General features: G+C 43.6%; 1 protein-coding gene across 2 annotated transcripts in view; it reads right to left on the bottom strand.

The window, feature by feature from the left end:
* Positions 1-14,755, bottom strand: part of PLPP3 (phospholipid phosphatase 3) — a 75,631-nt gene that overhangs the window by 22,909 nt on the left and 37,967 nt on the right. For both annotated transcript variants that reach the window (XM_045584566.1, XM_036448703.2), the window contains exon 2: positions 10,620-10,777. In XM_045584566.1, coding sequence (XP_045440522.1) covers positions 10,620-10,777 — 158 coding nt within the window. The remainder of the gene's footprint in view (positions 1-10,619; positions 10,778-14,755) is intronic.

Genomic DNA, 14,755 nt, shown 5'->3' with positions numbered 1-14,755 from the left:
TATTTCCAAGGATTGGGCCAGGCTGAAGCCATTTAGCAGACACATGACTCCAGGACCACATGGCTTCTGGGCCAGCCATGACAGATCTTGGAGTTAATGAGCAACAAATTATGTATTTTCTCTCTCTCCTTGTACAGAAGGGTCGGGGAGTCGACAACACAGCCATAAATCATCATTATGAACCAGCCGGACTTGGCTTCTTGTAATCCTAACCCTTAAAAAACCATTTAATGAAATTCGGGCTGTGAATGACGGCCCCGCATACCTCACCTCTGCACAAGAGGCGAAGGCTTAAATTGTTCCCTGACACGTTACACACCTAACTCCGGAGTCCCAGATTTACAGCTTTCGGACTTTATTCATTACTCACAATGTTTTTATTCCTAGTTAATAAAATAAGCTCTTCTCTTCCCCTCCCTCTCCCCCTACAAAGACTGTGTCTCCACCCCCAGACTCAGCCCTTGGAGCCCCCAATTCTGCTTTGGTCAGCAAGGTTGTGATAATGTAAATTTCACCGCTGAGACAAATGCCTTCAATGTTGATCCCTTTCTGAAGCAGCAAGCAACAGTTTCTGGGAGGATGGCAGGCTGCCAGAGAAGCAGAGAACTCTCCCCTACCTGCCTCTTAAAGCCCTTGGCACAGAATCTGGAAACTAATAAACTGGAAAGCACTGCAATTAAGCTACGAGGGACAGAAAAGGATCAGTCCTTGCCTGAGAACGCTGCAGTTTGCGGGGGGAGGTTGTCTCCAGCTCTAAGAGGGCCACTCTTCCTGTCTTTCCTGGTGAAAAAGAGCTCAACTGCCCACCTAGTCACAAATATTGAACTGTTCTGGGGAGGAAATTTGGAGAAACATTGGGATAGACTTTATGGATAGGAGAGAGCCTAGGGTGGTGAGATAGCACTGACTCTGGAGCCACAGAACCTTGTTCTGAATCTCATCTCTTAACCTTAGGCAAGTGACTTCATCGCTCAGAGTTTGATAGTATCTACCTGGCAGGATGGCAAAGGGGACTCAAGTGGGAGATATGTCAAATGGCCAGCATGTAGCTGAGGAGCCCCCTGAAAGCTAATTTTCTTCTTCCACTGAAGAAGGGGAAACAGAAAACTAACAAATACTCGCAGAGAATATCTTTTCCCAGATACTTCTAAGGGCTCCTTGGAAGAGAACATTCCAGGAAGTAGTTTAGAAGTACCACCCCTCCAGACACATGTGTATAGATGACGTGGGTTTTGACCATTTGATCTAAGATGACTTTTCCAAGGGAACAAACTGGAAGGCAAGTCTAAACCCAAAGCAGAAAGGGCATACTGTGTCATCTGTTATTTTTTTTAAACATTCCACTCTATTTTAAATTATATCAAGAAAAGATCTTTGCAGTGTCTCAAGGATCCCTTTTTTTAGAGATGCAGATTCCCTATTGAGTTTGAAAGACCAACTTCCCTATGTTATGATCTGCTTGAATAATATTTGCATAGCATTTTACAGCTTACAAAACATTTTCACATCTACTGTGTTATTTGCTTCTCACAACAGCCTGTGGATTACTAAGTTATTATTGACCCTTTATAAGTGAGTATGGTGAAGGGCAGAGGGGCCAGTAAGTAAGGCCAGTGAATCATTCTGGGTCAGAAATAAGGAGGTCTGGACCTCCTTGTTCTAGTTTTTATGCTCTGTCTGATGGCATCAAACTGGCTTTCTCTTAGATGTTCTAGCAGGCAACAGCATCTATGTCTCCAGTGAGGCAGATATTGCACCTGGTGAGGACAGGTAATCACCACAGAGCAATGAGTTGTTCTTTCACATCTCAGCTGTGTGCATCAATGAACCTCTTTCAGTCCAGGAGAGATTCACTCAACAAGCATTTGATTATGGAGAATACTAAAGGGAGAATCACTTTTCTCAGGCCCAAAGGAAAGGAAACATAATGGATCCAAGTCCTCCTCCTAAGGATGGAGAGACAAGTGTAGCTATATTTTCTCTGAAGCTGAAAGCTCAATCCACTGTAAGGAATCGAAGTATCTTTCTGATTACAAATACTTAATGAAAATTTCCACCTTTTTATTTGTGGGAGATCAGCACTACACAGACTCTGAAAGATGATGAAGACATAGATCTATCCAAGGCCAACAGTGGATTCTAAGGGTAAGTTAAAACTCCCAATATCTAGAACACGGACAGCAAAGAGGCCAGATAGAGGCCACAGAAGCAACTCATAGTTGAAATCAGCACTAGCCACCCTATATTCACTAGCCATACGAAGAAGGCAGTATGAAGCATAAAGAAAGCCTCATTCTTTTCCCAAAAGTCAAAGACTCGACGAAGCCATGGGTCTCCGAGATGCCTAGCTCTGCCTGTCAATGCAAGAGTCTCCTGGCTGCTCTTTCCCAGTATTGCCTACTGCCCATCTCTTACCCTTTGTGACATTGACTTTTATAAGCTTCCTTGAGATACCAAAACTGTTCTTTTCTTCTTATTTCTCAAACACCTTTTTCCTTTTTTCAGTGGCTCCACTTCTGGGCTCTCCCAGATAAATGTGGATCTTCCCTAAGGTTGTCTTCTTACCAGTCTGCTGTGATCTCAGCTGTTTCAAATACACTTTTGTGAAGACCTCCATTAGGGTAGTCAGTCTCTCTCTCTCTCTCTCTCTCTCTCTCCACCCACCTCTAGTTTCAGATTACACCTTATCCCTATCTGCGATAAAACATACAATTTCAAAGACATGAAGCCCTAAGCCCTAGATGGAGATCTTCCTTATCCCACTGTCACCCAATTCTGTTCATCCTGCTTTTGCAAGGCGACTCACACACCGTGTTTTTTTTTTTTGTTGTTGTTTTGTTTTTTCTTTCTCTCTTCTCCTTGCATTGCCTCTGATTCAAGTTTCATGTTTATCTGGGTTGAAAAATAGACCAAACTAGCTTAAAATACTTTTCATCAATCTCTAGCCAATTAATTGCAGAAAAAACTCCTCAGCATTCAAGGAATTTCACAATCTTGCAGTCATCTTTTCCTATCTTATCTTTGTCTACTCCCTTATAGGTTATTTCTCCAGCCAAGCAAGTCTATTGTTTAGTCTCTACCATCCTTGACGCAATCCTCTGCCTGGAATGTCAGGATCTCTAATGAAAGTTCTGACCATCTTTCAAAGTATCTCAAGTGCCAACTGGTATACAAGGTTATAGTTCTGGCTCTTTTAAGTAAGGGTCTTGCACAACTGAGCTGAGAAGTCTCACTTTCCTTATGTGTAAAAGCAGGCACGTTTCGGTACCTACAGCTCAAGGCTGTTGTGATAATTAAATGGGTGAAGTTACTCAATGAATCATGATGCTGATGAAGTCCTCTCCAATGAAAATAATCTTCAGCGATCTTCCTCTGAATCTTGTAGCGCCTCAGACCATTTATAGCATTTGGCCTATTTTGTCCTTGAAGCTGTCAATCCTCTGAGGCCTAGCACCCTGCACTGTCCTGAATCTCTTCTTATTCTCTGAACAATTCTTTATCTCCTTGGGAGTCTAACAGTATAGTCAGTCTTGTACTTGCCCTGCTTCTCTTTTAGACCATAAGCTTTGAGGACAATATTGTTTTATACATCAGCTATTAGGCAAAACTGCCTATCACATGCCTGCTTATTCCAGGGGAGGTCTTGCCAAGTATGTACCTATCACCTCCTACACACACCACTTCCCACAGAACACTATCACACACTGTCAATCTTAGACAGCCAACTGCCTGGTGGTCTCGATGTTTTGTCTTCCTCCATACACTGGGCTCTCCAAGCCCCAGGTCTAAAAGCTTCGGCAGCTCACTAAAGAAAGAGCACTCTGCAGAGCACTGAGCTGGCCTTCCATAAATGTCAGTGCAAGTGCTGGGCTTTGGAGTCAGACAGATCTGGGTTTTAATTCCCCCACTCACTAAGCAGAGAAACCTTACACTGGTCACGTCACCCTCGTAAGCATCAGCACACTCCTTCCCTCATTGTAAGTAGGGTAAATAATACCTATCTCCGGCAGCTGTAGAAGAGGATTTAAGATAAGGCATCTTAGTTTCTGGCCCATTATATAGCTGGCCAATGTTATCCAACTCTCTACCCCACCCCCTAATACACTCTGACTCACAGGAACAGACTTTTCAGCCTCTTTTCAGCATTATCACTTAAAATGAAGAAAACTGTCACCTTCATAGTACAACAGATACCTTTTCAAACAGTCATTAACCCCTCAGACCTCTGCATAACCAAGAAAGAACTAACTGCACAGCTCTCCCTTCTTCCAATGCAGGAGTGGGGTGGTGGGGGAAGGGAACAAATTACAGTAAATCCTAATCTCCATGCCTGTGTTTTGTTAAATTGCAAATAGATGCCCCAACCCACCACCCCTCCAGGGATAAGAAGGCCTCAGAAGAACCCATAGCCATCAGATCAGGAGATGACAAAGTTGAAGGGTTAATGTGGCTGCTCTCTGTTGGTGGTCTTTGTAATTGTACTGATGAAGTGGATTGTAAACTGGGGGACGGGGTCTCCCACTAAGGCAGCTCTGAGCCAGCACGACTTCACCTTTTTTTTTTTTTTTTTTTTTTTTTTTCCAGAGTTGAAAACAGGACTAACCTTTAATGAGGAGGCAATCTTGGGGAACCTTGTTTTCTTGGCAGTGCTTTCTCAGATAAAGGGAGATGGGGGTGGGGAGGAAGTAATGAAGTCCAGATGTAGGCACACTGAAGCCTGATCCTGAATAAACAGGTCTTGGAGGAATTAAGCTCTTCTTCATGTCTCTCCAGCAAGAAATGCTCAATGCACAGAGCATGTTCTATGTGCATCATGGACCATACAGGGAAGCAAATAGGCCACTTCTCCCTGCTCCAGACATCTTCTGACATCTCTTGACCCAATGGTTTTTTATTTTTCTGCCCCAAATGCATAGCCTCCTGTGATTTTTACATACATCTACTGATCATCAAAGTCCATGCCTTGGTGCTAGCAATATACAATCCAACCAGACTGGTCCATATCCTGATACAGATACCAGGGTACACAAGAAACAGATGTCAATAGATGTGATCTTAAACACCGTAACTGTAAAGATAGAGGTAGGCCCAAGGGCCTGGGGGACCTTTGGAAGGTGGGGGAAAACAGCCAAGGAATGGTTGCTGAAGAAGGAAATGTCTGCGTGGTGTTTGTTTAGTACTGACCATGTGCAAGAGGAAAAGGCCTGGTCTCCGCCTGCCTCCCAGGAACCTATTATCTACCTGGGGAGACAAGACATGGACACATATCACATTACAAGGCAATGTGTATTGGAGAGGCTATTTATCGCTTGAGGTGGGGCAGCGTGTAGCAGTTTAGTGATGACAGAAACCACCCAGCTGGTTGAGATAAGGTTCACCACTGTGTCCCTAGCACCTGCTACACCATGGGTGTTTGATAAGTAAGGTGGGCAGGTTTTAGGAGGCAGCCATGGTGCTGTTATTTCTACATAAAGCCTTGGCCTTAGCATCAGAGGACTCCTGTTCTGACCCTCCCACTAACCAGTTATGGGAAAGCCACCTCCTATCCTTAGGCCTCAGTTGCCTAAGCCATAAGAATCAACCTCTGAAAAGGACTGCCAGATACACATGAGAGAATGTGCACATAAAGGCCACTTTGTACACTCCATGACAGACATGAAAAGAATGATTCTCACTGAGGACACACATACTGCCACTTGTCTTGACCCCAAAAACAAGCCATGGAGTTGGTGAACTTCTGTCAATAACTTCCAGAAAAGGAAAGCATAGCTCTTTTCCAAGGAAGTCCATCTCTTTGCCTGAGGTTGAAGGATAAGTAAGCACAGAGGTTGGGACGTGGACCTAAGAGAGGTGATGACCAAGTCTGAGGTTTTTCTCCAGTTAGGAAGATTATCACAGAGGATTAGAGTCACTGGGATGTAAGAGGAAAGTAGCCGTTTTATGGCTAGGGAGACAAGGGGATTCCCCCATGCATCAACTCCTAGCTATTAAGGATCTACATAAACCCCTTGACCAAGGCAATCTCTGACCCCATGTTTATTTTAAAAGAATACTGAGCATTTTTTCCATGTTAAAATCTTTGCCCATAATACTCTTCACATCATAGGGCCAGCCAATAGGACAGGAGGCTGATAGGAGATGATGTTTTACTCTTTGCTCCTAATCTTACTGCTCTTAGAGCCATTAAGTCTTTATATGGGCAGGGATGGAATCCACTGCCTTATGGATTTGGAAGGAATTCCCATCATGCTAATTCCAGAACCTGAGGTACATCTGAAAAAGAGGTTGATGTGACTCGATTTTTCCCGCTCTCCTGCCACAGAAGGGTATCTGCTTTCTCCATAACTTCTGCCGATTTCCACTACCACCAGTCAGTTGTTATGGGCACATTCAAACTGAAGCAAGGGAACCCCATTGGCCTAGGCTTCCCTTGTTATTTGACACAAACCTGACATTTGGCAGAGCAGGAGGATTAGGTTTTAAGCTCTGAGTGCCACCCCTGACTGTCACCCGTGCCCTCTGACCAGAAGCAGATTCTGGATAGAGCCAGCTGGCCTCTAGGACTGGCCATAAAGGGAAAGTGGAAAACAAGTTATTGTTTTTGTTTAATTAAACTGTATAGCTTTTCCAGAAATGAGTCTATTAAAATGAATGATTCACTTTTCTTTATTTGTATTTATTTTTTCCCATCACCATTTATCCTCCATACCCTCTTCCACCTCCACCCACTCCCCCCTTCACCCCAAACACCACACCGTGGAATGTGTTGATTCACTTTTCCTCTGTGGTCTTTGCTTTGACTTTTTTCCATGAGGACTCTGGCACTTCATGGTAGGTAAACAGCCCCACTTAGGAGCTCACATCTCACACACCCCTTTCCCCCCACCCCTAGCTGACATGCAAGGGCAACTGGTTAGGAAGGACAGGTCCTTTTGCAAAGAGCAGAGGAGCAACAATCATGAGACTTGAGTTCTAGCTCATTAACTACAAGGAAAGAGCAGGAAATCAGAATCTAGAGTATTTGGATTGGTATTTCCTGATTCTATTTCCACCAGATACAGGGTCTTGGCTAAGTCATTTCACCATTCTTTGAATCTATTTACTCATTCTATATAATAAAGATATAATATGCAAATTGGCCATCACTCCAACACACAAGATGGCTTCCCCCATGTGATCAAAGATGGCTGCCCCCAAATGAACACAAGATGGCCACCACAAGATGGCCAGCAGATGAGGGCAGTTGTGGGCAATCAGGCCCATAGGAAAGGGCAGTTGGGGGCAACCAGGCTGGTAAGGGAGGCAGGGGTGACTGGACCAGCAGGGGAGGACAGTTAGGGGCAATTGGGCCAGCAGGGGAGTAGGTAGGCGTCGATAAGACTGGCAGGGGAGTGGTTAGGGGGTGATTAGGCTGGCAGGCAGAAACAGTTAGGGGCAATCAGGCAGGCAGGCAGGCAGGAGAGCGGTTTGGAGCCAGCAGTCCTGGATTGTGAAAGGAATGTCCGACTGCCCGTTTAGGCCAGATCTCGGTGGAATCGGGCCTAAACGGGCCATTGGACATCCCTTGAGGGGTTCCAGATTGGAGAGGGTGCTGGCTGGCCTGAGGGACACAACCTCTAGTTTATAATAAAAATAATTGACATTTATTGAATATATGGTAGGTGCTGGGCACTGAGTTACTTTACATACATTAACTCCTTTAATTCTGAAAACCTTAATAAGTAGGCATATAATCTCCATTTAAGAGATGAGCCTGCTGAGACTCAATGAGGCTCAACTTACTACTGTTCCACAGCAGGGAATCTCAGATGTGCACCAGAGCTTATGCCTTTAACCACATCCTAAACTAAGAACCATAAGAATACCTAGCTCTTGGGGACCCTGAGGAGGATGAAATGCTTGAACATGGGTTACATGTTTTTATGGCAGACAGCAGGACCTGACAAAAGATCGTTTATTCCAGTACTAGTGTTTGCTTGTGTGGTCTTTCTCAGAACTACAGGAAAGCACTATCCAAACCTATTTTGCTCATGTTGCATGGGATGGGGCAGCAATGATATTGCTTATCCTACAACCAAGACCACAGCACATGACTATTTTAAGGAAACCGGGGAGGCCAGGGAACATTTATAATTTAAACATTGACATGACATGAAGAAACAGGCCAGTCACAATGAAGCTCTTAAAAACAGAGTGTTCATGGAAATGCTAGCAACTGTAAGGTGGAAGGAACGGTCTTGGCAAACAGCAGGAAAGAGCTGCTGCCCAGGAGATTCACTGAAAGAAGCATGGAACTTGCTAAAGCTGCTTTAGCACCCTGGGTTCATCTGGCCTGCTGTTACAAAGCGCATTCCCACAAATGACAGCATTTGATTCTTAGGAAAATCTCCACCAGGGCATTGAAACACCACTCTCATTTTACAGATGAAGAAAAAGGAGGCTAGAGAAACCGGAGATTTGCCTCATTCACATAGTCAGTGGGTGCCAGGGCCTCTGAAAAGTGTCTCTTTCCACAGCGCTGTGTCCAGAAGCATCTCACTAGGCAAGCCAGTCATAATCACATGTGCTATTCTTATCATCATCACTTCCTGGTTATAGTCGGCCTCCCAAAAGCATTCAATTAACTGATCCTCCAACAGTCAAAAACACCTGTTCAAACCTTGATTCAATTATTTGCCTTCTATAACAAACATCTTTTCCAGGAAAAGCCATCCTTCCTTGAGAATTCAACCCCACACTGTCAATTATGAACAAATAGTAAAATCAGATTTTAAACTCTTCATTTTCTGAACACAAAGATCCTTAAGTCCACCTTTTGAGAAACTACTGCAGTTGCCAAATGGACTGTTTTTCTTTTAAAGGTTGGAAAGAATTCTACTAGCCTCCCTCCCCTCTCCCCAATTTCAAACTGTTGATTGTGTGCCTGGTTTATGATGTTATTAAAAAACAAAGAGGGGTCTCAAAGTTTACAACCAACCCCCAGAGTGGGGAAGTCAAAAGAAAAACTTTATGAAATGTGGTTCATATACCATCAGCAGCTTACATTGGATCCAAAATAGGCAAGATTAGCCAACTGCCTATCCCCTTGAGCAGTTCATTTGGAATAGACAACCTCCATTCCAAAATCAAGTCTGCAAGATGGAAAGAGGGTTTTGAAATAAGCCAGGGATAGGCACGAACCCCAACTTGTATGAGCTGCAGACTTTCAGCTCATCATTTAACCCTTTAGACCTTCTGATTTTCCATTTGTATAATGGGGATAATGGCACTTATTTCACATGTAGTATTTTTAATATTAACTTCCTTTTTCTTGGCTTGCTCCAACAGGCCAAAGATAAACTCCCAGGCTATGGCTAAGACACAGATAACTCAAGAATCTGTGAGAAAGAATTTATGATCTTGGCGGACATGATGTTTATTAATGGGTTTCATCCACATGGCTAAGGTTCAGGAGCAAAGAACAAACTTAGAGGAATACTGGAGATGTGGAATGGACAGCTGTGAAAAATGTATGACTCACAAATTATGAGACTTAATCACAATCAATTACTCTTTCCCTCCCATGCCCCAACTGGAGAGATCTAAAACACAATGGTCATCTTCCAAGTAGAGCCTAGATAGGCCATACCCCAATTTGCATGAAGCTACCATTGCTCAAGATAATTGTTAAATCTTGTTCAAGGATGCACATCTCTGCATCCTCAATGAGGACTTTGTCCTCCATGGGACGATCCACATGTAAGTCTGAACTTTACACCTCCATACGAGTAACCCGTTCAGCAGTTAAGAGTTTGCAAAGTATTTCAATATTCCTAATTTCTTTTACCCCTCCATGCTATGCTATAAAGCAAGATGATAATCCTTGGTTTTAAAGGTGTAGCTCGTTGGTAGAGGGCCATGTCTAACACTGAGGTCTCTAGATTCCAAGTCTCATCTTATTTTCACTCTGATACCACAGCCACTGGCTGAGCGAACAGAACAATATGTCAGAGAATGCCAGCGGCATTGTCCCTGTTACAGCAGCACAGCGATGACACGGAAGAAAATGCCTGTGGTATCTGACAAGGCATTCCCTCCTCCTCTGAGAATCAGAGCTCAGACTCTGGGTTAAGGGACAATTACGTTAAAATCCCAACCCTACCACTTATTAACCAAGTGGTCTTGGGCAAATTATTTTTACTCTGTGGACCTCAGTTTCTTATTATGTAGGAGAAAGATAAGAACAATATCTAGACTTCATTGGATTGTTGTGAGGATGCTGTATTTTAGCAGGGTGTTTAGCATACTTTTATAATATGTTTAGTATACATTAAGTTCTCACCATAGGCTCCGTGATTTTAAGCAAAATGACATAAATAAATTTTACCACAGGCTCATTGATGTAAACAAGAATTCATTCCTATAATGAAAAGACGCTGAATGAAATTGTTATTGGAAGAGCTGCTGCATATGTATGTGTGTATGTATTTAGTATTTTAAAATACCTTTAATAATGGTATTAACTGCATTAAAGAAATAGTGCTAATCAAATGAAATTGTGATTGATCTGCCAAGTCTCTGCTAACACAGGTATTCTATGGTGGAAGTGAGACAGTGAGCACAGTGGTCTGGACACTTACTGCAAGGATGGCGATGACGATCCCCACGGCGCAGAGCACAGCATCATTTATTGTCTCACCAGTTTTCAGAGGATACTTGATGCTGTCATCATTGCAGTAGAACCCTCGGTGGTAAGGCTTGATGGTGCTGGTCTCGATGATCAGGAAGGGCAGGCCCGCTGGTTAGGATGGAACCATTGCACATACCAGGAAAAACAAAACAAAGTGAGGGGAAAACATCAGTGCAATGTGGTAAAAGAATGACTACAGCAAAGACCACCCCAAATGACAACACTGACAGTGATATTAACTCCTTAAGAACTTCCTCTCCACACATCCCCTCTCCTCTTTCCCTCACCCCTCGTGTCTAAGGGCACAGGGGAAGGCAGTGGGAGAGCCAGAGCGGCGTGTCCCCACTGCTCTACAGCATCCTGCTAAAAGTTAACCCCCAATTTGTACTAATGACTAACACAGCCCACATCTAATGATGTCTCATTATACCTTCAAGTACATTCTTAACCATTTCCCGTTTGAGAAAAGTGCATCCTAAGGCTGTGGAGAATGGAGCCGTGAAGGCCTGGGGTCAGATACCTTGAATTTGAACCGCAGATCCACCACTTCCCAGTAGTAGGACTTCTGGTTCTCATGCTACTTTCCTGGGCCTCCATTTGCCCATACTTAAAAGGCCTGTGGTGATGACTAAGGGAGGAAAAGGCACAGGGAATCGCTAGCACAGTGCCTGGCACACAGTAGCTGTTCAATGAATACCACTTTCTGTCCTTTTCTTTCACTGCTCAAAGAGTCATTGAGAAGATGGAGCAGAGCTGAGCTGGCCCCACTGCACGCGGACCTGGAGCAGCGCCCAAGGGCACCTGAGAGCGCCAAGCTGCTAGTGCAGCTGCTGCCGGTTTAATCAGTGGCCAGCTCAGATGCCGTTCTCTTAAAGGTCATGGCAAATGGATGCCATCACCTGCCAGGAAAAAGTTCCTCATAGCCCTAAAGAAAAGGGTGAAAGGTCACAATATTTCTTGCCTCAACACAGCAACAGCCTCTAAATCAGTCCCCTGGCCTTCACTGCCTCTTACACATTGCCTCACTAAAGCCTCTTCAGACATTCCTCGTTGCACAGGACGAGATAAAGGATGGCCTGCAGTTACCCATGACCTGAGCCTCCCCTCTTCAGACTCAGGGTCTCCTGCCCCACTCCCAGAGACTTTTATCCTGTGGCAGGCTCTTTTCTGAGACCAGAAGACCTATTTCTCCCCTAGCACCCAAGTTCCACACCAAGCCCCAATGCCACCCGACAATGCAATGTAAAAGGCAAGTCACTGAATGTCAGGACTAGGGAAGACCATGAGAAACAGTGGATTAATGGCCACAGACACTGCTGATGGGCACCTACAATGTGTAAGCTACTTTACATCCATTTTTTGCATCGAATCTTTCAGCAATCCTGAGAGGTCATTTTAAAGCATCATATAAGCATGACTATCGCTCATTTTCAAGTGGGAAAAAAGAAATTCAGAGAGACTGCTTAGCTCACTCAGAGCCTCTTAGTCCACCCCCAAATGCCTAAATCCCGAATTTTACTTGGCAAATTGGATTTATCCCAATGTGAATTTCATTAGCTAAAAAAAAATCCCCAGATAAGCTGTTGTTGAAAAGATAAAATCCCATTGCATATTTTTCAAAAAGAATAAAATTTGTATCACGTTGCTCAAGGGCCTGGACCACCTCTTTAAAAAAAAGAAAAAAGAAGAAAAAAAATGTACCATGAACTCCACAATTTTTCAATTACTTCAGTCCAGACCGGCAGCGATAAAAATGTTCACTTTCTAAAAAGTGTATTTATGTATCACTGGGCATACACGCATGGATTTATTTGGTTTGATTCTTTGGATTTATTTGAATTCTACAGCTATTTATTTTGTGACCCCTAACTGCTTCCTGCTAGAACAACAATTTACTTTATCAAATTCATACTAGTGCTTTGAAAAGAAAGAACAGCGACACACCACAAGCATTGTGCCTGACCTTCTCAAAGTCAACACAGAGGGGCCCTGAAGGCAATAACCATCAGCCCTTGAAACTCTGTCTGCTCAAAGGAATAAATGGGGTGAGGGAGGTGGCAGATAAACGTGCTGGCTTAGAAATGGCAACAGCAATTAGCTGATCTTTTGGGGCTGCGGAGCTGGGAGGGAAAGCTATCACATGGGCGTGAGCCATCTTCATTCCACTGCCTAAACATTTTGAAACGTGACCAACTTGGCTGCGAAAAGTCGCTGAGAAGCTAGGCGTATGATATTAATAGTCCACTTTTAAGTTCCACCCATCGTGATAAAATCATTCAGCTCGGTGTTCGTGCATAGCCGCAGCCTCTGTGGTGCCTGGGAACCAAAACATGGCTAGTAAACTCAGGTAGGGAACAGACCTTGAGTTCCTTAAATGTGTGCTGCCCTCTCAGGCCCCCAACTTCTATTTTTAATGGCGTTCACATGATAGGCCTGTAAAACATATGTTTCTAAGGACAATAAAACACATATAAAAGGGCTGTGGAGTGAGACAGAATTGGGTTAATGGTCTCAACTCTGCTCCCTTCTACTTCTATTTCACATCAACAAACTATTTCACATCTCCAAAAGCCTTGCTCATCTGTTCAATGGGAAGGATGAAATCAATCTAGCTTTGAGATAGCTGGGATGATGACTGAGGTAATGTAGTCATTCATTCATTCATTCATTTATACAAATATATATTGAGTCCTTACTATATATACTAACTACAGGGAATACAAAGATGACACAAGCCCTGCCCTCAGGAAGCTTATGATCCAGAAGAGGAAGGCATATCTGCTCAATTAAAATCAGAACGGGATGTTGCTATAATTGGAAGGCACCAGGCCACAGCATGGGTAATGTGAGCACAGTCGGGCACATGCTATGGACCCTCAGTAAACATTAAAAGGAAGAAGGGGAAATGTCCCACAGAGAAGGTTAGGAAAGAAAATGTCTGGTCAGTGCCTTTGCCCTTCAAACCGGGGAGCAATCCAAACCTTTTCTTCCTCCCTTGTTCAAGGCTTGGGGAGGGTTTCCGGTTCTGATTATGTAGAGGATGACCACAAGCAGACAAGAAGTTGGATCTGAATATGTTCTGTTTGTATTCCTCAAAGGCATTGAAATAGCAGCTGAGGAAACTCAATGGCTTTTTTTTTTTTTTTTTTTTTTTTTTTTTGTCTTCCCAACCAACTGTGGTCTGAGTGGGGTGTGATGCCAGCCCAATCTTTGTTTCAGGAAGAGAATGCCCTCAGATTTCTTCAGTGGATGGAAAAGCATAAACACTTTCCTCAATGGAGCAGCTAGTTCTCAAGAGATATATCACCTGCCTTCCCTCTCCAGGACACAGAGAAGAGGCTAGTTTTTTTCTCTTTCTTTTTTTTCCCCCAAAGCAGGATCTCCATTTCCAACCCCCTTAACTACCAACCACTACAGTGCCTATTCATTTCATTTCAAGAAAATTCCCATTACTGGCCACTGGGAATCTAAAGGTGAATACATCACAGGACTTGTCCTCAAGACATTCGTGGAATTGTGAGAAAGACACAAAAACAAGTGCACTAAAATATTCCTAACGTGTGACTGACATGTAGGCTATAGCGGGGACACAAAAGATTACCATGCTATGAGTACTAACGATGGCCCACGGCTGACACGGGAGGTTTGAGTTGACCTTATATGAGCAAGAGATTTCTGGGGTCCAGAGGCTAAGTACACTCATGAGAACTCAGTGTAATTTAGGGATTCCAACAAGGCAATCAACAGAACTGATGGCCATTACGAAAATATAATTTTAAATTTAGCTACAGAGCTGGAAGAGATACATAAATAAACACTGAAAGGAAGAAAGGGAAAATAGCATGAAGAACAGTAATAATAACAGTTAATAAACAACAATTGTGTGCCCTCACTGTGCTGAGGACCGTCACATAAGCACTACAGTCTGACAACCTTGGCTGCCTATAATGTTCTAGGTACCGATGGGGCTGCTGAGATGAAGGAATTCACATCCCAGCTATTGGGAGGACCATGAGCTAATGGGAAAAACAGTTATGAAAACTAACACATTGGGGCCTTGACTGGGTAGTTCAGTTGGTTAGAGCA

The sequence above is a fragment of the Pipistrellus kuhlii genome, unplaced genomic scaffold, assembly GCF_014108245.1.
Source record: "Pipistrellus kuhlii isolate mPipKuh1 unplaced genomic scaffold, mPipKuh1.p scaffold_m20_p_2, whole genome shotgun sequence".
Taxonomy (NCBI): Eukaryota; Metazoa; Chordata; class Mammalia; order Chiroptera; family Vespertilionidae; genus Pipistrellus; species Pipistrellus kuhlii.
The sequence above is the reverse complement of the archived record's forward strand: the minus strand, read 5'-3'. Positions and strand labels throughout refer to the sequence as shown.